This window comes from Fistularia commersonii, chromosome 1, assembly GCF_037954325.1.
Source record: "Fistularia commersonii isolate RoL2024-O1a breed Wild chromosome 1, RoL_Fcom_v1.0, whole genome shotgun sequence".
NCBI classification, from domain to species: Eukaryota; Metazoa; Chordata; class Actinopteri; order Syngnathiformes; family Fistulariidae; genus Fistularia; species Fistularia commersonii.
In genome coordinates, this window is record NC_141284.1 from 15,477,986 (window position 1) to 15,498,331 (window position 20,346).

General features: G+C 46.2%; 2 protein-coding genes across 4 annotated transcripts in view; both read right to left on the bottom strand.

The window, feature by feature from the left end:
- LOC147237540 (uncharacterized) overlaps nt 1-11,313 on the bottom strand; it is a 15,776-nt gene extending 4,463 nt beyond the window's left edge. The window contains exons 1-31 of one of the 3 annotated variants that reach the window (XM_086150600.1): nt 11,074-11,313; nt 10,899-10,973; nt 10,740-10,823; nt 10,581-10,643; nt 9,820-9,891; nt 9,660-9,740; nt 9,132-9,176; nt 8,467-8,532; nt 8,164-8,226; nt 7,963-8,025; nt 7,805-7,867; nt 7,665-7,727; nt 7,483-7,545; nt 7,326-7,388; nt 4,872-4,934; nt 4,700-4,762; nt 4,550-4,612; nt 4,366-4,428; nt 4,173-4,235; nt 4,027-4,092; nt 3,850-3,912; nt 3,704-3,766; nt 3,506-3,568; nt 3,325-3,387; nt 3,174-3,236; nt 2,993-3,055; nt 2,841-2,903; nt 2,641-2,703; nt 2,467-2,547; nt 2,325-2,390; nt 2,207-2,248 (exon numbers count right to left, since the gene is read on the bottom strand). In XM_086150600.1, coding sequence (XP_086006726.1) covers nt 2,207-2,248; nt 2,325-2,390; nt 2,467-2,547; nt 2,641-2,703; nt 2,841-2,903; nt 2,993-3,055; nt 3,174-3,236; nt 3,325-3,387; nt 3,506-3,568; nt 3,704-3,766; nt 3,850-3,912; nt 4,027-4,092; nt 4,173-4,235; nt 4,366-4,428; nt 4,550-4,612; nt 4,700-4,762; nt 4,872-4,934; nt 7,326-7,388; nt 7,483-7,545; nt 7,665-7,727; nt 7,805-7,867; nt 7,963-8,025; nt 8,164-8,226; nt 8,467-8,532; nt 9,132-9,176; nt 9,660-9,740; nt 9,820-9,891; nt 10,581-10,643; nt 10,740-10,823; nt 10,899-10,973; nt 11,074-11,299 — 2,164 coding nt within the window. In that variant the 5' untranslated portion in view covers nt 11,300-11,313. Of the gene's footprint in view, nt 1-2,206; nt 2,249-2,324; nt 2,394-2,466; nt 2,548-2,640; nt 2,704-2,840; nt 2,904-2,992; nt 3,056-3,173; nt 3,237-3,324; nt 3,388-3,505; nt 3,569-3,703; nt 3,767-3,849; nt 3,913-4,026; nt 4,093-4,172; nt 4,236-4,365; nt 4,429-4,549; nt 4,613-4,699; nt 4,763-4,871; nt 4,935-7,325; nt 7,389-7,482; nt 7,546-7,664; nt 7,728-7,804; nt 7,868-7,962; nt 8,026-8,163; nt 8,227-8,466; nt 8,533-9,131; nt 9,177-9,659; nt 9,741-9,819; nt 9,892-10,580; nt 10,644-10,739; nt 10,824-10,898; nt 10,974-11,073 lie in introns of all 3 variants that reach the window. The other 2 variants (XM_086150590.1, XM_086150610.1) reach the window with 2 other exon arrangements.
- A 1,066-nt stretch (nt 11,314-12,379) lies between these two features.
- Nucleotides 12,380-19,452, bottom strand: atg14 (autophagy related 14). The gene is made up of 11 exons (XM_086150639.1): nt 18,972-19,452; nt 18,186-18,248; nt 18,072-18,114; nt 16,592-16,673; nt 16,287-16,521; nt 15,991-16,214; nt 14,651-14,768; nt 14,471-14,561; nt 14,033-14,118; nt 13,414-13,588; nt 12,380-13,036 (listed from the first exon to the last, which is right to left on the bottom strand). The coding sequence occupies exons 1-11, from the start codon at nt 19,226-19,228 to the stop codon at nt 12,914-12,916; spliced, it is 1,497 nt and encodes a 498-aa protein (XP_086006765.1). The 5' UTR covers nt 19,229-19,452; the 3' UTR covers nt 12,380-12,913.
- Nucleotides 19,453-20,346: the final 894 nt, after the last annotated feature.

A 20,346-nucleotide genomic window follows, 5' to 3' on the forward strand; every position in this document is an offset into this window, starting at 1 on the left:
AAAGGCCCTTTTGTTTTTTCTTTCTTTGTCTATTTCTCTGCCACCAATGGCTACCACTCTTCCCCACCACGTGTCCCTCCACTCTGACTCGGGGAAACAAGAAGAAGCAGAGCGGATGTGGAGAAGCTGCCGAGATATCAGTCTTTAACAGTTCAGTTTGCTTTTATAATTCGCAAAGAATATCCATCCATCTATCCATCTTCTGCCGCTTATCCAGAGTCGGTCTTGGGACACCAAGGCATTCCCAGGCCAGCCTGAGCCACCTCATCTGACTCCTTTCTATACAGAGGAGCGGTGATTTTACTCCGAGCTCCTCCCGAATGCCCAAACTTCTCCCCTTATCTCTAAGGGAGAGTCCACCCACCCTGCGGAGAAAACTAATTTCAGCCGATTGTATCCGCAATGTCGTTCTTTCGGTCACTACCCACAGCTTGTGACCATAGGTGAGGGTGGGAACGTAGATCGATCGCTAAATTGAGAGCTTCGTCTTCTGGTTAAGCTCCCTCTTCACCACGACAGAGTCTGCATCACTGCAGATGCCGCACCGATCCATCTATCGATCTCCTCCCGCTCCATGCTTTTCTCACTCGTGAACACAACCCCGAGATACTTGAACTCCTCCGCTTGGGGCAGGACCTCTTCCCCGACCTGGAGTGGGCATCCCACCCGTTTCCGGTTGAGCACCATGGTCTCGGATTTGGAGGCGCTGATCGTCATGCCAGCCGCTTCACATTCGGCTGCGAACCACTCCAGTGAGAGCTTGAGATCATGGCCCGATGAAGCCAACAGAACCACGTCGTCTGCAAAAAGCAGACTCGATCCGCCAGCCACCAAACCAGATCCCCTGAACGACCTGGCTGCGCCTACAAATTCTGTCCATAAAAGCTATGAACAGAATCTGTGACAAAGGGCAGCCCTGGCAGAGTCCAACTCTCTCCGGAAGTGGCTCCAGCTTACAACCGGCAATGTTGACCAAGCTCTGACACCCGTCATACTGGAACCGAACAGCCCGTATAATGCAGTTCGGTACCCAATAAACCCGAAGCAACCCCCACAGGATTGTCCTTGGGACATGGTCGAATGACCGACTTGGGCTCCTTCCCAGAGAGGTAACATTTCATGTCCCATTAGCCATCTTCTGCAGCCAAAGGTTAGACCACCAAGGTCCTCCACTCCACCCAGCACCCGGGTCACACTGCACCCGACCCCCTTGGCCCTTCCTGTGGGTAATGAGCTGAGGGGAAGAGGGACCCATGCCAATCCTTCGGGCTGTGCCCGGCCAGGCCCACTCGCCATCTGGCATCCCCCCCTGGGCCTTGCTTCATGTTGGGACCCCGGTGGAGTCCCCGGCGGTAAGTGAAAACCGGGTCCAAAGTCTTTACTCCTCATGGGTGTTCTTCTGACCCGTGCCTGGGACCGGTTTGCCTTGGGTGACCCTTCCAGGGGCATAAAGCCCCCAACAACACAGTTCCAAGGATCACTGGGACACGCAAACCCCTCCATCATGGTAAGGTGGCAGCTCAAGAAGGGGTGCAAAGAATATATATTTGCAAAACAACAGAGTAGACAAACTACTCAGAACAGTGCAGCTTGTAAGGCAGTGCTAAATTAGACAGCAGGAAAAGCAGCTAACGTCTACTTATGTATAATGTATGTGTGCGGGTGTGTGTAGAAGATTTATGGACGTAGTGAGAGAGGATATGAAGGTAGTTGGTGTGAGAGAGGAAGATACCGAGAATAGGGTTAGATGGAGAAGGTTGATTCGCTGTGGTGACCCCTGAAGGGAAAAGCCAAAAGGAGAAGAAGAAGAAGAAGAAGAAGAAGTGTGTGAGTGTGTGTGTGAATGTTGTCTTGGTTAAAACCTCAGAGAGGTGAGGTCTAAAACCCCCGGCTGTCTGACAGTCCGATCCCACCTGGTGCCTTCTGACGGATCCTACTGCAGCTACGACTTGTACTAGTACTGCTACCATGCATCTGCTACTACTTCTACTACTACTTCTGTTGTTGCTATCATTACTACTACTGCTCCTACTACTTCTACCACTGCCATTTCTCTTGAATCGTTTTTAAAATGATCTGATACGGACAAGAAAATGTATTGAAAAATTATGAATTTTCAAGTAATCAATGACTGGAAAGTAGACAGAAAACTGAACTTTGAATTTTTATTCATGCTGTGATTTTCTCATCACTCCTGGTGACTCACCTGCGTTCAGAACCTCAACGGCTTCCAGTCTGGAACGGATTTCTGTCCGGACGAGATAAAACACAAACATCACGGAATGCAAGCCACCAAAGAACGACGACAAGAAGTGAGCTCATACCTCGGGTGTCCCTCTGAGCGGCAGTCAAGTGCAGGGAGACGGACTTTGTCTCTTCAGCTGCTGCTGCTGCTGAAACGTCCGGTACATTCAGTCACACAGAGGAGAAAAACTATGTCTAACAGATGTGATGTCATCAGGTCACCTGACTGTTGCAACAGCTGGTCCAGCTGCTCCTCAGTCACATTCAGTTTCAGTGAAACAGCTGACAGCTTGGCTTCCTGTTCTGAGATCAGTTTACAGTTTTTTATCACTACACTGTGAATACACCACTGGGAAAGAGACTTGATAACACTCACTTAATACAGAAAATAGTTACCTAAGTTTTCACTCTTCAGAAGTTCCACATGTTCTATGCTGACACCCAGTCGGGCCTCTAGACCTGCAGAGGAAACGGTTTTGTCAGACTATTCAGGAAATCCTTATGGAACCTACTTGGATCCTTCATACTTTCACCCTTTCTATGATTTTATATTTGTCTTATGATGCTAATGAGCAGAGAATCTACTCGAGATTCACCTAAACTCAGAGTCTCCAATTGCTCCAGATGTTTCTCAGCGGAGCTCAGTTGGACCTGTAGAGCTGCTCAAACATCACATTTTATGAAAACAATGAATGACCCCCAAAGTGTAGATCAGTCATGAATGTGTTGATCTGAATTACAAATATACCTGTCATAATGTTGAGGCTGTCGGCCAGTCTGGACTCCATTGAAGAAAGTTGAGCTGAATGAACTGAAACACCAAAACCATAACCGATTATGGAGTTCCCGGGAAACCTGTTCAGATCATCTACAGTTCCTCAGAAAAATGTATGGAATATCTACTGATGGTTTGAGGCCTCCAGACAAACCTGAGTGTTCAGTCTGCATTGCCTCCAGATGATTCTCACTGACGCTCAGTCGGACCTCCAGCACTGTTGTGAGGTCAGGTATCGATCTCATTGATTATTAGAAAATTAAGACCCACCATTGACTGAATCTGGAGAGTAAAGGGAAACTTACCTGTCGTGCTGTTGAGGCTGTCAGTCAGCCTGGTCTCCATCAAGGAAAGTCGGGCGGAATGAACTGAAACACCGAGACCAACACTGATCATGGAGTTCCACAGGGAACCTGTTCTGATCCTCTACAGTACCTCAGCAACAGGTTTGAACACCTATGGATAGTCTGAGGCCTCCAGATTTACCTGAGTTTTCACTCTTCAAATGTTCCGCATGCTCTTCACCGAGACTCAGTCGGACCTCTAGGCCTGCAGAGGACAGTTTCATCGTACAGTTCAGGAGCTCCTCATGAAATCTGCGTGGATCTTCTACATTTCCACCCTCTCTATGCTTTTATGTTTGTGTTATAATGCACATGAACAGGGAATTAGCTGGAGATCCACCTGAACAGAGGGTCTCCAGTTGCTCCAGATGTTTCACTGTGGACTTCAGTTGAACCTCAAGAGCTGCTCAAACATCACATTTTATTCAAATATTGACTCCACAGTGCAGATCAGTCATGAAAGTGTTTATCCGATTGAAAATGTACCTGTCGTAGTGTTGAGGCTGGCGGCCAGTCTGGACTCCATTAAGGAAAGTTGAGCAGAATGAACTGAAAGACCAAAACCATTACTGGCCACGGAGATCCTCGGGGAAGTGTTCCTCTATAGTTCCTCGGAAAAAACGTTTGGAATATCTACTGGTGGTTTGAAGCCGCCAGACTAACCTAAGATTTCCTGAGTCTTCAGAGCTGCCAAATGTTTCTCGCTGACTATCAGACGCGCCTTCTGCTCTGTGAGATCAATACCTGATTAATTATTAGTAAATTAAGACCAACTAAAGACTGAATCCAGAGAATAAAGATACATTTACCCATTGTGCTGTTGAGGATGTCAATCAGTTTGGATTCCATCAAGGAAAGTTGAGCAGAATGAACTGAAATACCAGAAGCACCACCAGAATCAACACTGATCATGGGGTTCCTCAGGGAACCTGTTCCGATCCTCTACAGTTCCTCTGGAACAGGTTTAAACATCTAAAGATAGTCTCAGGCCTCCAGAGTTACCTGAGTCTTCACTCTTCAGATGTTCCACGTGTTCTTCACAGACACCCAATCGGACCTCTAGCACTGGAAAAGGTTCAGTCATACTTTTCAGGAGTTTCCTGAATCCTCTACATTGTCACCCTTTCTTTAAAATATTATGTTTCTCTTATGATGCAAATGAGCAGAGAATCTTTTTGAGATCCACCTGAACTCAGAGTCTCCATTTGCTCCAGATGTTTCTCAGTGGACCTCAGTTGGACTGCCAAAGCTGCTCAAACATCACAGTTTATTCAAACATTGAATGACCTCAAGCTGCAGATCAGTCATGAAAGTGTTTATCCGATTGAAAATGTACCTGTTGTCGTGTTCATGCTGTCAGCCAGTCTGGACTCCATTAAGGAAAGTTGGGCAGAATGAACTGAAACCCCAGAACCAACAGTGATCATGGAGTTCCTCAGGGACCCTGTTCTGGTCCTCCATAGTTCCTTTAGCCATAGGTTTGAACATTAACAGGCCTCCAGAGTTACCTGAGCTTTCACTCTTCAGATGTTCCACATTTTCTTGGCTGACACCCAGTCGGATCTCCAGCCCTGCAGAGGAAACAATTCCATTTTGCAATTCAGGAGCTCCTCATGCAACCTGATTGATGTACAGAATTGCAGTAACTCTAGAGCACATATGTCAAAGTCAAGAACAAATTATCTCTAGCCCCGGGCATGAAATTGATGATTGTCAGAACCGGCCCGCAAACTCACGACAGCGTGGTTAGCGGGCTTTGGTTTCATTCTTCATCAGGGGTCTGAGCAGATGTCAAATTTCAGCTACCTCCTCCCAAAAAATGGCTAAACGAAAGGTGGACGCCGAGTACAGGGGATTTCAAGGCAGGTGGGAGGCAGAGTACATGTTCACGGAGGTAAAAGGTAAACCTGTGTGTCCTTTATGTGGGGAAAGTTTGGCTGCAGATGCGGATAGAAAACTTGAGTCACTTTCCCAGCTGCCAGACCATGGAAGAGAAGCTCTCTGCCGCTGTGTTCCCGAGCGCGCAGTTCGCCGATAAACTCAACATACTTGTTGCCGACTTCCGACGCCGATTTGGTAGCTTTGAAGCCCAAAAATGCAGGTTTGCACCGCTCGGCAATCCCTTCGCAGTTGACGTGGAAAGCGCACCATCAAACCCACAAATGGAGTTGATTGAGCTCCGGTGCAATGACACACTGAAGGAAAAATATTGGAGAGTGGGTGCTGCTCAGACACTCTCTATGTTTGGCAGCACATACCTGTGTGAACAACTGTTCTCTTTTTTGAAGCTAAACAAAACATCGCACAGGAGCCGTCTTAGTGATAAGCACCTTCACTCAATCCTGAGGATTTCCTCATCTCAGAGCCTGACCCCGAACATTGATGAACTCGTACAAAAGATGAGACACCACCAAGTATCAGGCTAAGCCTCAGACAAGTGATCATCACAGAGCATGAACGTATTTTTAGTTTTTAATTCGGTTTAATTTTTAGATTTGTTTCTACGAGACATGTGTTTTTTCTTTGAGGAAAGTATTGTTTTGTCTGTGTGCCATAGATTTTTGTATTTCAATTTATCGTATTTATTTATTTATATTTATTTTTCAGTTGATGGATTTATTTTTCAGTTAATGAACTAATTGCAGGTAGGACCCATCAGAAAGAATACAACTGATTGGATTATTTGTTTTAATTTTCTCATTTTACTATTTGAAAGCAGTAATTGACATGATCATAGAGCAGCACGATATTGCATTTTCAGTTTATAATGCATGCAATTTCATTTATGCATTTAGGGCCCGGTTCAATAGGCTATGTTCAGTGAGTTCGATATGGTTTTATTAAACTCTGAATTAGTCCAGCCCTTGGCTTGTAACAAATTTGTTTTTTTGGCCCTCTGTGTATTTGACTTTGACATCCCTGCTCTAGAGGAATAAGGTTGGTGAGCCATACAATGAAGTTATGGGAAAGAGTAGTGGAAACTAGACAGAGAGCAGATGTCAGCATTTCTAAGCAGCGGTATAAGAATAAGAATAAGAACAACTTTATTAATCCCGAAGGAAATTGCAGAAAATGGTTTTATGCCTAGAAAGAGTACTATGGATGCAGTATTCGCTTTAAGAATGCTGGTAGAGAAGTACAGAGAAGGTCAAAGGGAGTTGCATTGTGCCTTTGTAGACCTAGAAAAAGCATACGATAGGGTGCCGGGAAAGGAACTGTGGTATTGTATGAGGAAGTCTTGAGTGGGAGCAAAGTATATTAGATTGTTGCAGGACATGGAATGTTGACAGTGGTGAAGTGTGCTGTAGGTGTGACAGAGAAGTTCAATGTGGAGGTGGGAGTCCACCAGGGATCAGCTCTGAGCCCCTTCTTGGAATGGGTGGAGAAAAGTGTCAGGGATACAATGCGATAGGAGACTATCGGCCAGAATGAAAGGAAAGGTGTACAAGACGGTGGTGAGACCAGCAATGCTGTATGGCAGCTAGAGGTCACAGAGATGAAGATGCTGAGGTTCTCTTTGGGAGTGACCAGGATGGATAGGATCAGGAATGAGTCTATCAGAGGAACGGCATGTGTTCGATGTTTTGGAGAGAAGGTCAGAGAAGCCAGACTGAGATGGTTCGGTCATGTACAGAGGACGGGGATATTGAATATACTGGTAGACGGATGCTAGAATTGGAGCTGCCAGGCAGGAGGTCTCAAGGAAGACCAAAGAGAAGATTCATGGACGTAGTGAGAGAGGATATGAAGGTAGTTGGAGTGAGAGATGAGGATACAGCGAACAGAGTAAGATGGAGAAGGGTGATTCATTGTGGTGACCCCTGAAGGGAAAAGCTGAAAGGAGGAGAAGAAGAAAAAGAAGAAGGGTCAATAGTATGGGTCAACAGCAATGGAAAAGAAAGCAGGTCGGAATTATAGTCGGAGTAAAAGTGACCGAATCTGCAGACTCATAATAAACTTACCTGTCATGTTGTTGAGGCTGTCAATCAGTGTGGTTTCCATTAAGAAAAGTTGAGCAGAATGAGCTGAAACACCAGAACCCACATTGATCAGCCTCAAACTGACCGATTTGAAACCGCAGAACAGTCATTAATGTGTTATTCACAGTACAAACTTTACCTGATGTAGCGTTGAGGCTGTCGGCCAGTCTGGACTCCATCAATGAAAGTTGAGCAGAACGAACTGAAACACCAGAACCAACAGCGATCATGTCGTTCCTCGTGGAATCTGTTCAGCTCCTTTACATTTCCTCAGCAAAATGTTTGCAATACCCACTGGTGTTTTGAGGCTTCCATACTCACCAGAGTTTTCAGTCCTTAGAGCTTCCAGCTGTTGCTCACTGATGCTAAGTCGAACCGCCAGCTCTGTGAGGTAAGTTATCGATCTGATTGCTTATTTGTAAATGAGGACTGACCGTTTACTACAAGAAAGATAAATGTACCTGTCGTGCCGTTGAAGCTGTCAATCAGTCTGGACTCCATCGAGGAAAGTTGAGCAGAATGAACTGAAAGACCAGAACCATATCTAGTTATGGAGTACCTCGGCACACTTCGCAACAGATATGAACATCTTCAAGTTGTCAGAGGCCTCTAGAGTTACCTGAGTTTTCACTCTTAAGCTGTTCCACATGTTCTTCACTTACACCCAGTTGGACCTCTAGCCCTGGAGAGGAGACAGTTCCATTACACTGTTCAAGAGTTCCTCATGGAAGCTGCTTGGATCCTTCACACTTTCACCCTTTCTATGATTTTTCTGTTCGTCTTATAATGCACATGAACAGAGAATCTGCTGGAAATCCACCTGAACTCAGAGTTTCCAGTTGCTCCAGATGTTTCTCGGCGGACCTCAGCCGGACCTCCAGAGCTGCTCAGACATCACATTTTATGCAAACACTGAATGACCCCCAAAGTGCAGATCAGTGCTGATCACAGTTAAAAAGTACCTGTTGTAATGTTGAGCAGAATGAATGAAAGTTGAGCGGCATGAACTGACACACTCAACCAACATATTTCAGGTCAAAATCATCAAGTTATCCAGATGTGGTGCGTTCGGTGGCTAAAACCCGCCGTCAGGGTAAGATCTACAGATGGGTTTAGAAAGTACCTGTGTTTAGGAGAAACTCCGTCGTGTTCAGTTTCTTTTCAAACTTCATCAAGTCCTGCATTTGTTCTGAAATCAGAACGGTGAGATGAAAACACCAGATCTGAAATGTAGGATCTCAGCTCTTTTCAATCAAACAACGCTCTGTCTTGTAAAACATTTAATGCTGACTTTACTTGAATGTCATAGTGAAAATGCTGAAAACCAAACCCCTTATTCTATATACCAATACAGATGTTCTCGATAGCCGATTGAGCTTGTGCCCTCTGACCTCAAAATCTATTTAGGTTTGGACCGTTTAATCCTTTTGTGTGTTTTTTTTCTTACTGTGCTTATCAATAAAAATAAAAATAAATTTTGCAATTACTTTTTTCTCTGGTATCACCAATGATGGAATCATTAGAAAGGAAAGGATAAAAAAATCAAATTTGATCAAAACGTCTTGGTAGTTTTTGCTACCGGTACTTTTAGGTAATTTCTTATATTTGTTTATGATATAATAATTTCCCAATTGTCTGGACTTTTTTAAAATAATAATATTTTCTTATGGTCATCAATTAATTTGAAAATAAGAACTAGATTTTTTTATCAGGCAGTTAAAATAGACAAAATAAAACTAGAACATCTGTATAATTTGAGCCTGTAGATGTATTGAAGATTTCACAAACCTGCATTTTTTGTTTCCACCTCTTTCACTTTGGACGCCAACATGGCTGCCAGGAAGCAAAACAGAATTATTTGAAGAGTCAGCTGAAGATCAAAGTTTGTGCTCCAATCTAAAGGTTTTCTCAGGGAAAAAAAAAAAAAACTTCATGCAACAAAATCTTCTGAATACTTCAGAAAATATGCGAGAAGTTTTCAAAATGTTTGAGAATGATCTCAAATAATCTGCTGTAAGAACAATACATTTGAAATGATAAGAAGGCAAGATATGGTTCCATTTAAAGATGTTTGACCTGTATGCTCCTGGAGGCGGTGCTGTCCTCCCATCACTCTGCCCTCAGTAGAGACACATTGTCCATTTGAGCCGGAGCAGGAAGTGACTTTACCTAATTTCAGGGCTCTTGACTGCCAGCTACACTGCTAGCACGCTAGTATACTAATAACAGAGCATGTCCACAACCTAAAATCCTAACAAGCTAAAATGCTGGCATCCTAGTTGACAAAGTAGCACGAAAACAAGCAGAGCAGCTCACATGCGGAGGTGACAGTGGTCTTAAGCTGGTCCAGCTGTCTCTCCATCGTCAACTGACGTGACTCTATCGACATCAGACGGTCTGGAAAATCCAGACACAGAAATTGGGTTCTTGACCTTTGCTCTCAAAGTGTTTCTTCAGAGTCCCCCGGGTTGGTTACCTTCAGAGTTTCTCTCCATCTTCTCCAGACGGACATCCAGTTCTCTCTCTAGCTGTGATGAGATGTTCAACTCTGGAAAAAAGTGTTTGAAACATTTGTTTGAATATGCTTGGCCAATTCACAAAGCAACCGGATGACTTGGATGGTTTGTTTTAGATCCTTGATGTGAAGAAAAAATACTCTCTGACTTTGGGTCATCCTTATCCAGGGCCAAAATTAACTCTTAACCCTTGACCTCTAACCTTTTTTGGGGTGCAGCCCATTCTCTAGGTGACAAAAGTCCCCTGTCAAATGACCGAGTAAAATATGACGGCATTCAGTTCTGGTTGCTACTCCTGCCGCAGAGTGGAAAAGAGCGGTCACCTGCTGAATTGGTCACAGTACGCAGCCGAACTCACCACAAAGGCCGGTGAATTGCAGTCACTATATTATCATTTTGACCAGTTCAATAAAAATTGGATCATTTCCCATGGAACAACCAACAAGCTCCCATCTGAGGATCTTCCTCAGCACACCTGAAGATCTCTTACTAGTGTGCTGCAGCAGTGGATGAAAATCTAAGATATAAATGTCGCCAGAGTCGCAGGGTTATGAAATGTTATCATTATTATTATTGAGCCAATCAATTCCCCATTTGCACGGCTGCCTTCCTCCATTCTGCTTCTTAGGAGCCATATGACTTGGATGAGAACCACCTCCTCCGCTGGTTCTTGATGCTTTCCAAAAAAGACGCAGTAGCAGAGAAACAAGACGTGACTTACCTGAGTTCTGTCTCCTCAGGTCCTCCAACAGAACCTCAGCACTGCAGAGTCGAGTCACCATGACTGGAAATGTCAATACAACATTGACAAAACGTGAATATACGTTCATACAAGGTCAGCATAATGTCGACACACCTTCGACACATGGACGAGGATCACCTTGGTTCTTCATTCTCAGCTGCTCCACCGTGCTCTCACTCACCCTCAGCCTCGTCTGCAAGAAGGAAAGGTCCGCTGCCAGGGCTGAGATGACATCATCACCAGTCACTAGACTTGGGTTTCTAGGGTGAGCCAACGTGAGAGAGCTGATTGTCTCACCTGAGTTCTTCTTCTGCAGGTGATCCACAGTGTTCTCGCTAGCATTTAGTCTTCCCTGCAAAGTCCCCAGATGAGCTGAGCGCAACGTAAACACACACACAAAACACGAATCAGGTGACACACAAGTAAATGTACACTGGTCACATCAGAGGACAACAGGTCAGAAGGCACACACCTGCTCTCTGCTCTTCCATCCTCTTCAGCCGGCTGTCCACCTCCGAGAGGCCGTCCAAGCGGCGTCGAAGAAGCTTCGCCTCTTCCTCTCTGTCTCTCAGCTGGCTTTCGGTGGCCCGCAGGGCGAGACGCTGCTCTACGTCCGCCGCTTTCAGGCTCAGGACCAGATGCTTCAGCCCCCGCAGTTCGTCCCACAGAACCGACAGCCCTGGGAGGGCATCGGCCATCAATTTGTAGACGTCGCTCGCTGCCACGGCGACATCCTCTTGACCGACAGTAACCAACGGACTAAGGAGCAGCAGCAGAAACACACCGAGCGACTTCATGTTGATACAAAAAGCTGCTGCAGAGCAGCTTATACAAGCCTCACATACACAGTCTCTCGCACGCAACCTTTTAAAGCAGCGCATGTGCTTCCTAAAGGATCAGAGATCCTACATTTCCCATCATGCATCTCCTATCCACACCTCCTCCAAATCTGACATTATGAACTTCTGAACGTGTCTGTGTATTTTCTTTTGTGTTCGGTTTAATTTTTTTTTATCATTTCAGATAAATGTCAGGGTAAAGTTCGTAACGGTGGTGTTTGTCATACTTTCTTCAGATATTTAAGACTTTTTAACAACTGAAGGTTTTCTGTTAGATCATTGATAACCGAAAACTTCTGCGAGATCGTAAATCAGCCGTCCGATGAAGAGGAGGTGAGCAGTTTGTGTTTGTACAGGATTTCATCCACATACCAAACATTGTAAATCTGCTAATCTGAGGCTCAAAGGCCACGGTGATCAGAGGCTCAGCTGTCACGTGCACAACCACATGCGTGTGTGTGTGACCCCCAGACCCTAGAAAACAGCTACTCTAAATATTAGAGAACCCAATCCAAGGGTTAAACATCAGATGGAATGTGAAAAAAAATGGGTTCTTTAACATTTAAGCTGTAGAGGATGAGTTTAACTGACAGGTCAGCTGTCAATTAACCAGCCTTTCACTCTCACAAAAGTACTGACTTTTTGGATTGTTGGAAAGGAGACAGAAAACCTGGACAGAAACCAAACAGGAGATCATCGGAGTTCACAGCAAGAACCCAAAAGCTTCATGGGGAGCCAGCTGTGATCTCTGACCTCTTTAATGACTTCCATGTAATTTAAAAAATAAAACATGAAGAAATCTAGAAATCTTTGACCTTTTTAACTTCAGACTGCTGTTTGCCACGGACATTTTCATTTGTTAATACATTTGGGCTTGAAAGTCAGAGGTCAAAGGTTATCCCCTGGTGGTCATTTTTTCTGAAAGAAAATCATTTCAACTTTTGAGTCCAAAAGCAGAAAAAACAATTTTATTTCTAATCAAACAAACGTTCAGCTCAAATAGGTGAAAGGTCACAGCCTGAATGTCTCAATTGTCCTGCTGGAGCTGCTGGTTTCCATGGTGACTGGCAATCAGTTGACTCACAAACAAGATCCCACCAAGCAGGAAATAAGTTCTGAAACAGTTGTTTCCTCTCAGCATCATCGTTTCACACTTTTTTGGGATTCTCTACCTCCAAGGTATGACATCATTCCCATGGTGGGTCCAGACCCTGTCCACTTGTTCGGGAGACATCTGAAGTCCCTGCTGCACCGGGTGTAAATCGGTCCAGATCTGAAGGGATCCAGTTTCCAAGCTAGTCCAGCTGTGGAGATGTCCGGGTCTGAACAGTTCCAGGTCTGGACAGGTCCAGGTGTGAATGGGTCCAGGTGCAACCTGGTCTGGATGTGAAGCGATACAATTGTGAGCCCAAAGATAATGGCGTGAAGCGTCAAGGCCAGGTGGACTGTGATGCGACCTGACCCAGCCCTGGGTCAGCGCTGGCCAGTGTAGGCTCTGAACCAGGAAGTGACGGAGGCGGCAGCGGAGGAGATCATGCCCCCGGTGTTGGCCGAGGGCTGGGACACCTGCAGGGCGCTCTGAGACAGATCCATGGACTACAAGGGGAGAAAAAGAGTCAGATCAGACAAGTAGTTCACATCAGCTGGTCAGCTTTCTTGGCAGGGTTATTTTCCAAAATACTGCAGCTGATTTCATTCCATAACAGTAGGGATAAGATTATCAAGCAGATAAAATAAATAAAAATCAAGCAAACTCTATAACATAGAAATTTAAGGAATTTAGAAATGCAAAAGAGAAATTCAAATAGCATACATTTTTTTTGAAAAAAATCTTAAAGAATATCTGTTCATGACAAAAGATAAGACAAAGCAACATCACCTGACATCGAAATGAATCGACAGTTTTTGAACCTTTTCATTTGCTTTCCAAAACCTGTCTTGGTCCCTCCTTGTTTACAGACTGGGTGTCTCACCTGGGAGGGGATGTCACAGAAGCGTGGGCTGGGCACCGTCTCCCAATCCATCCCCAGGTCCGTTTCCTCGTCCGTCACGGCCTCGTCGCCACTCTCCTCCGCAGGCCCCGCCTCCTCCGGCTCCACGAACTCCATGGACTCCTCCAGGTCGGCGCTCACCTCAAACGGGCCGGTTCTGGACCAGAACAGAACAGAACAGAAGGGCTTTCACACTGGGAGTACAGAGGCATCCTGTCAGGGATCAGAGGGCTCATACGTTCATAGACCTCATAACTTCTACAACCTCTGCATCAGAAGAATCTCACCCTGATTAAGTACTTTGATTACCAATTATCGATTCTGTTCAGGAACTGATGCAAAATCAGCTCCACACGGACCCAATTTAAAAAATGTAAAAAGGGTTGCATTCTTGTTAAACTGAGGACATATTTTTTCAAATTAGACGACAAAGGTCATGTGTGTGTCTGTGTCCTGTGCGTGTGGGTGCCGTGTGTGAGTTACTTTTGGGATCGAGCACCGTGAGCTACTCTATCCATTGATCCACATGAATATACCGATTCTGATATTTGAAAACTTCCGGCTCTGACACATCAGATACGTCATCCGGCTCTGCCCTCACCTGCCCAGGTTGTGGTTGTCGGGGGAAACAAGGAACATGACGTTGCGGAGGGTGTGATGGGGGTGGAGCTTCTCACTATCCACATGCTGCACACAAAAAAAAAAAAGACAACAGTCTTGTCCAGTCAGAAGTTATGTAGCATGCTTACCTCATAGTGTGTGACCAGGGAAAAGCCCAGGTGTGCTTGTGTGTGTGTGTGCGTTTGTGTCTGTGTGAGACCGAGGAGAAGCACAGGCTTGCATGTGTGGATGTGTGTTTGTTTGAGACAGACCATGTATGCCAGACATAGGAAAAGGTGTGTGTGTGTGTGAAAGAGAAGGGGAGAGGGGGAGAGAGAGAGAAACCTAGGACTAGCACAGGTGTGTGTGTGTGTGTGTGTGTGTGTGTGTGTGTGTGTGTGTGTGTGTGTGTGTGTGTGTGTGTGTGTGTGTGTCAGACCTGGGAGAAGCACAAGTGAAGGATGTTGCTGTTGAGCTTGCTCAGGGTTCGGGTAAAGCGGTAGCGGCTCAGGTTTTCTCCACAGAACTCACTGTGGGGACCAACACAGCATCAGGGTTGGCACTGAGACCAGCAACCCATGGAACGTGGTGGAGGACGTGACCCCTAAACCCCTAGCACCTGTTGCAGAGTTTCTTGGGCAGGTTGACGTCCAGGATGTGGGACAGGATAGTGACCAGCTGGGTGGTGTAGCAGAGAGCGGCGCTGATGGTATGAGCCGGGTTGATGTGGTCCAGCTCTAAGGAGCATCAGAGGTCAAAGATGACACATTTATAACCCCGGAGAAAAAAAACCATGGTGGCCAGCAGGACAAATATTCTACGTGAAATTTTTCCTACTGGTCTCCCTGGGCCTCGTGTACAAAGGCTGCACAGATTTCATACAGAAAGATAGCATACGCCCAAAACTGGTACGTAAAATGTAGGTGCACAGATATTTTCAGAACAAATCCGATCATACACTTGTTACTGCACATCTTTCCTTGATACACACCAACTCGTCACCTTACATTAATCAGGATGCTTAAGCATACTTTTTGTCTTTTCTCCAAAGTAGAAGAATTTCACAGAATGTGAAATTGACAGACTTCTATCAGAGGTGAGGCAAGACAAACGTTTTCATTGAGTTGTCCTTCCACTGGGGTCAGCAATTAATGAAAATAAGTGGGAATGTGTGCCTAAGGTTGTAAAGGCAACAACAATGTAACATCCCAATGCAGTTGAAATACAGATGGTGTGGTCAAACATAAGAGTCGTGCACAAAGGAGGGTTGCCGCACATTGCTGGGGTGTTCCAGCCACAGGAGGCGGAGGGATTACTGAGAGATGCCCCACCTGTCAGCCCGCTCCCACTCAACGGGTCAAGTTTCAAGTTGAGAGGACCGGTACTGGCATTGGTAACGCACAAACTCTTCAAGTCTTCCTCTCTGAGTCTGGGGCCAGCTCAGTGCAGACAACCAGAGGGGTTGATCTCAGTAGCCGTCAAAGGTTGATAAGCCAGCAGGTCCTTGAAGACACGCCCCCTCTTAACTCTCCTCCTGGCACTTTCTTCAATAGTGCCAGGGCGTCCTTTGTTGCACAATTACCCGTATCAACTCGTAACACCTACACTAATAGTCATGTGCATGTAATAGGGCTGATTTTATAACTATGTTATATGACTTGTTCTAGATATGATCGTTCCAAATTGGGCTTTCTTCTCAATGAGAACGAGAGAGCAGTTCATTTCGCTTGTGTGATGGACATCGGAGCACTCGTATGTTTAAAAACATCTTTTCTTAAACAGAAATATTATCAATTTTATTTGGGTTTAGGTTATAGCAGTCACTTTCAGGAATAATATATGGGGGAAAATTTGGGTTTCATGTGGTTTTACATAGTCACTTGGGTGTATATTACAAGAGCACTTATGATACACACCCAAGAGTATATCAATAACATTGACCCCCCCCCCCGGTCCCACCTGGCCCCTGATTGGTGCTCTCCGCTCCGCTGTAGTAGGCAGAGCAGTCTCCGTTACTGGGCAGGGTGACAGGCGGCCCCGTGATGCTGATGCTGGTCTCTCCATTCTGATCGTCCCAGATCCAGCGCCCTGACAGGTAGGTGGTCCTGCGGGCCTCAGCCAGCTCGCTCACCGTGCTAGAGGTCAGTGCTGGGTCGCATTCTGCCGCCACGTCGGCAGGGTCTCTGCAGGAAAACCATTGTAACAGTGAAAAGCTGCAGCCTGGGCTCATTTTGAGGGCGGTGGCTGCGTCTCACCTCCCCAGCTTCTCCTCCTGCGTCGGGAAGATATGAGCCGTCAGCTCCTTGATGTGCTCCCGCCGCAGTGTCGCCAGGTGCGCCAACCGCTCCTGCAGCTCGTGGCTGCGTCGCTCCATCAGCTCGCCGAGCCGACGGTTGTGGCGCTCGATCTTATCCTGCTTCACCTGATGCCGGCCTGCGCGACGCTGAAGATGCTGGCTGTCCTCCTGCGAACGCTGCAGCAGCTCCTTGTCTGTGGGGAAGGGGTAGACATTATGCTAAATCTGAAAAGAAAAAGGTCATGAAGGTTTCAGGCAACTTACCGCTCTTCACTTCCTTGTTGCCCCAGACAACGGCCTCCTTCAGTTGCTCGATCTTCATCCTGCATGACATGATCTTCCATTTCTAGGGGAGACAGGATACAGTTCCTGTCAATTGCAGCCTCACACTTTATAACAGTAAAAAAGGATTGAAAATACATCACTTTTAATACTTATGTCAAATCTTGAGACGTTCAAACAACTTGTAATAGTCTGGTTGAATTTGGTTTGTATTGAGTTTTAGTTGGCTTCAGTTCATAAAAAAAATCATAAAACATCGCAGCAGATCAACACGGTGCCACACCATGCTGGTGTGCATGGCTGAGAGATCCCGGATAGATATAGCAGGACTCCCCTCGGTGCACAGCTCGGGCTCCGAACAAGTCTCCTCAAGAGGGGCTGGACCCCTATGAAAGGCACCTAGCAGGTGTGGACATACTTATGCTATTGCACCCAGTGGATAAGAAGATAGCCTCCCTCTGCTTGGGTTACAAAAACTGATTCTCACACTTGTTAGTGTCAATGCAGCAAACAGCAGTTCAGAGTACCAGCTCTTTTTGGAATCCCAGGAGACTGCTAGAGAGCACACCTACCGGGGACTCCTCCGTCCTACTGGGAGATTCAACACTCACATGGGCAATGACCTGGAAGGGTTCGATTGGGGGGGGGGCGTTCTCCCCCCCCCAAGCTAATCTAAGTGGTCTTTTGTTATTGGACTTCTATGCTCATCACAGACTGTCCATATTCAGCACCATGTTCCATGTTAAGGGTATGCACATGTGCACTATGCCTGAAGTCCATGATCAACTTTGTGGTTGTGTCATGGGACTTACAGCTACATGTTTTGGACACTTGGGTGAAGAAAGGAGCAGAGCTGAGAACTGATCACCATCTGGTGGTGAGTTGGCTCCAACTGTGGAGGAGAATGCCAGTCAGACCTTGCAGACCCAAACGTATTGTAAGGGTTTGTTGGGACCATCTGGCAGTCCTCTGTGGAGGAGTTCAAGTATCTCAGGGTCCTGTTCATGAGTGAGGGAAAAATGTAGGAGGTCATGGTGAAGAAGGAGCTGAGCCAAAGCTCTTGATTTACCAGTTGGCCCAAGGGTAGGGGTCAAAAGAACAAGATCATGGATACAAGTGTCTGAAATTAGTTTCCTCTGTCAGGTGTCCAGGCTTTCCCTTAGAAAGGGGGTGAGTAGCTCGGGGGAATCTGGTCAGGAAGCCTTTTGGACACCTCCCCAGTGAAGTGTTCTGGACATGTCCCACTAGGAGGGGGACCTGGGGAAGACCCTGGACATACTAGAGGGATAATGTCTCTTAGCTGGCCTGGAAACACCTTCTCCAATTCTCTGAGAGGCTGGACCAAGTTGACATGGAGGGGGAAGTCTGACTCTGGCTGCTTCGGCTGCTGTCCCCACGACCTGATAAGTGGGGGGAAGATGGGTGAATGGATGGATGGATGGGGGTCAGGGATCCAACTTACCATCTCGTCAGCCTGCAGCTTCCTGTCCATGAGCTGGATGACCCTGAGGGGACAACATGTCCGTCAGTGACCAAGTAAGACCAACTCAATCGTCACCGTCATCATCTTCATCACCTCTGTTGCAGTTGCTCCTTCTCTTCCTCCAGCTTCTTCAGCCTCTCCATCTTTTCTACTTTTCTGAAAACAGGAAATCGATACTTAAACCACACAAATTGATCACCTGATACTATTTAATCCTAACTTTTTTGTTAAAATGCAAAATCCCTTTCAGAATGAAACTGAACAATATAACTTGTGTCAAACTTCCATGTCAGTGGATTTTCCAGAAAACACAGCCAACTTCCATGACACTTTCAAAACTTATTTGAGAGAATTTTTTAGCTAACAGCTAAAATGTCCAGCAAGACAACAGTGCCAACATGACAACCACTGTTAATGGCTTATGAGATGTGTACACAGTGGATGCTAAATCCAACAAGCCTCAGTGTTTGTGTTAGTGACAGGGCGTCATCAAGCGTAATCGAGACCAAAATAGTGAAACTGTTTACCTCACATGTATAAAAGTTTGCTAAGTTCAAGCCCTTACTGCAAGTTCAACTATTTTATTCTCGCACAAAAATAATTTCAGTTTGACGCTAAATAAACAAATATTTATTGATGTTTTTAGATCGAACCGTTTCCGGTCGTCTTGTTAAAAACGTCTGACCGATGTGAAAATAACAACTAGGGACTGTCCTTTTAATGCCAAGCGACAGAGGCTCTTGGTGTAGATAAAGATATCCGGTCAAGGCCAGTATCTTGGTAGGCTTTTCCGACAATGTCTGGTAAATTCAAATTCTGTATTTTGACTATAAGTTTCGGCGCAAGCTGCGTGACAAGCGCCCGGGGGGTCACTGTTACCTCTCAGTATTCCTGCCGTCGAAGTAGACAAAGTCCCCGGCCTGGACGCAACGAGCGCAGGTCAGCCTGCGGCGGGACGAGCTGCACAGCGGACACCGCTCCACCGCCACCGACAGACCCTCCGCGTCGTCAACCGACTCCACCATCACGCCGGCGGCGTGCGGCGGACGGAGGGGCGGCCTCCCCCCATGAAGAGCACCGGAGGAGAAGGCGGCGCGGTCCGGGCCGAGCGGGGGCAGTCCTGCCGAGGACGCCATGCTAGCAGTGCTAAGCTAACACCAAACAGTTTAAAGAGGACAGAGCGGGACTTGGCCAGACTTGGCTCTACCTACGCCTCCGTGCCGGGTTCTCCGGTACCGGTTCGTCCAGGGGACGCCGCCATATTTTCAGCCCGTCGGAGGGAAGACGACAGGCGACACCGACATCTTACAGAGTATTTTTGTTGTGGAGAGCAAGGATCAGATTGCCACTTCCGGTTTCCTCTGACAAACGTGAGGCGTTTGTTTGTGTTATGACGTCAGTGGAGGGGCGGGGCTTAACTTGAATTGAAATTCGTCCATCAACAGAGAAAATAGTGACCTATGGCCATTAATGGGGTCATAATTATATCATACATCTCCATTTCAAATGTTCTATGTTCTAAGAATTATGACAGACTTTTTTTTTTCCCACGGTCGTTAAAACTAATTACAGTTGGTTCGGGCTAGCCATAAACTTAAGCCGCAGCGGGATATCCCATAATCCACCTCTGTCTGTTTACGAATCATCACTGTGTGATGGAAAAGAGAATATGTCACTGTCAATCTGAGTCCTCGGGCTCTCTCATTTCACAAGTTTGCTTGTGACATGGCTTGATCTACTGCTGCAGCCCCAACGGTGCTGTTTATAGCACAGATATTAAAGTTACTATTGAATCACCCCAGTTGTTACCACCATTGCTACACCCATATGGATTTGTGCCTGTCTCTATCAGTCTTGCTTTCTATCTATGTTCTGGGTTTTTTTTTTCACCTCAACCCAAGTTAGTTTTAAAGAATGTGAACCAAACCTACTGTATGCAGAAACCATTACAAAGATTCATTTACAAGCTGTTTTCCGTTCAGAAAGAAGAGAACATTATTTATATTTTTATAATGCAGCCTCAGGGCGGCACTGGCCGGTGTCTCCCCGAGCCAGCCTCGGGGGGCAAGGAGCAGTGTTTCCCTGAGCGGGTACCAAGCCCGCATAAATGCAGAGGGTTGCGTCAGGAAGGGCATCCGGCATAAAACTTTTGCCAAAACCAAACATGCGAACATGTCCTCAGTCGAGGACAAGGTTAACAACGACCGCCATTGGTACCAATGACCTACAGGGTACCAGTGGAAATTGGGCTGTT

Bases quoted from the DNA above. Each gene is read 5' to 3' on its own strand.
- atg14 (XM_086150639.1), bottom strand. From the start codon at position 19,228: ATGGCGTCCTCGGCAGGACTGCCCCCGCTCGGCCCGGACCGCGCCGCC. The intron at 18,115-18,185 runs GTGATGAAGATG...TTGTCCCCTCAG, and splicing joins AAGGAGCAACTGCAACAGAG to GGTCATCCAGCTCATGGACA. The intron at 16,215-16,286 runs GTGAGACGCAGC...GTTTTCCTGCAG, and splicing joins CAGGAGGAGAAGCTGGGGAG to AGACCCTGCCGACGTGGCGG.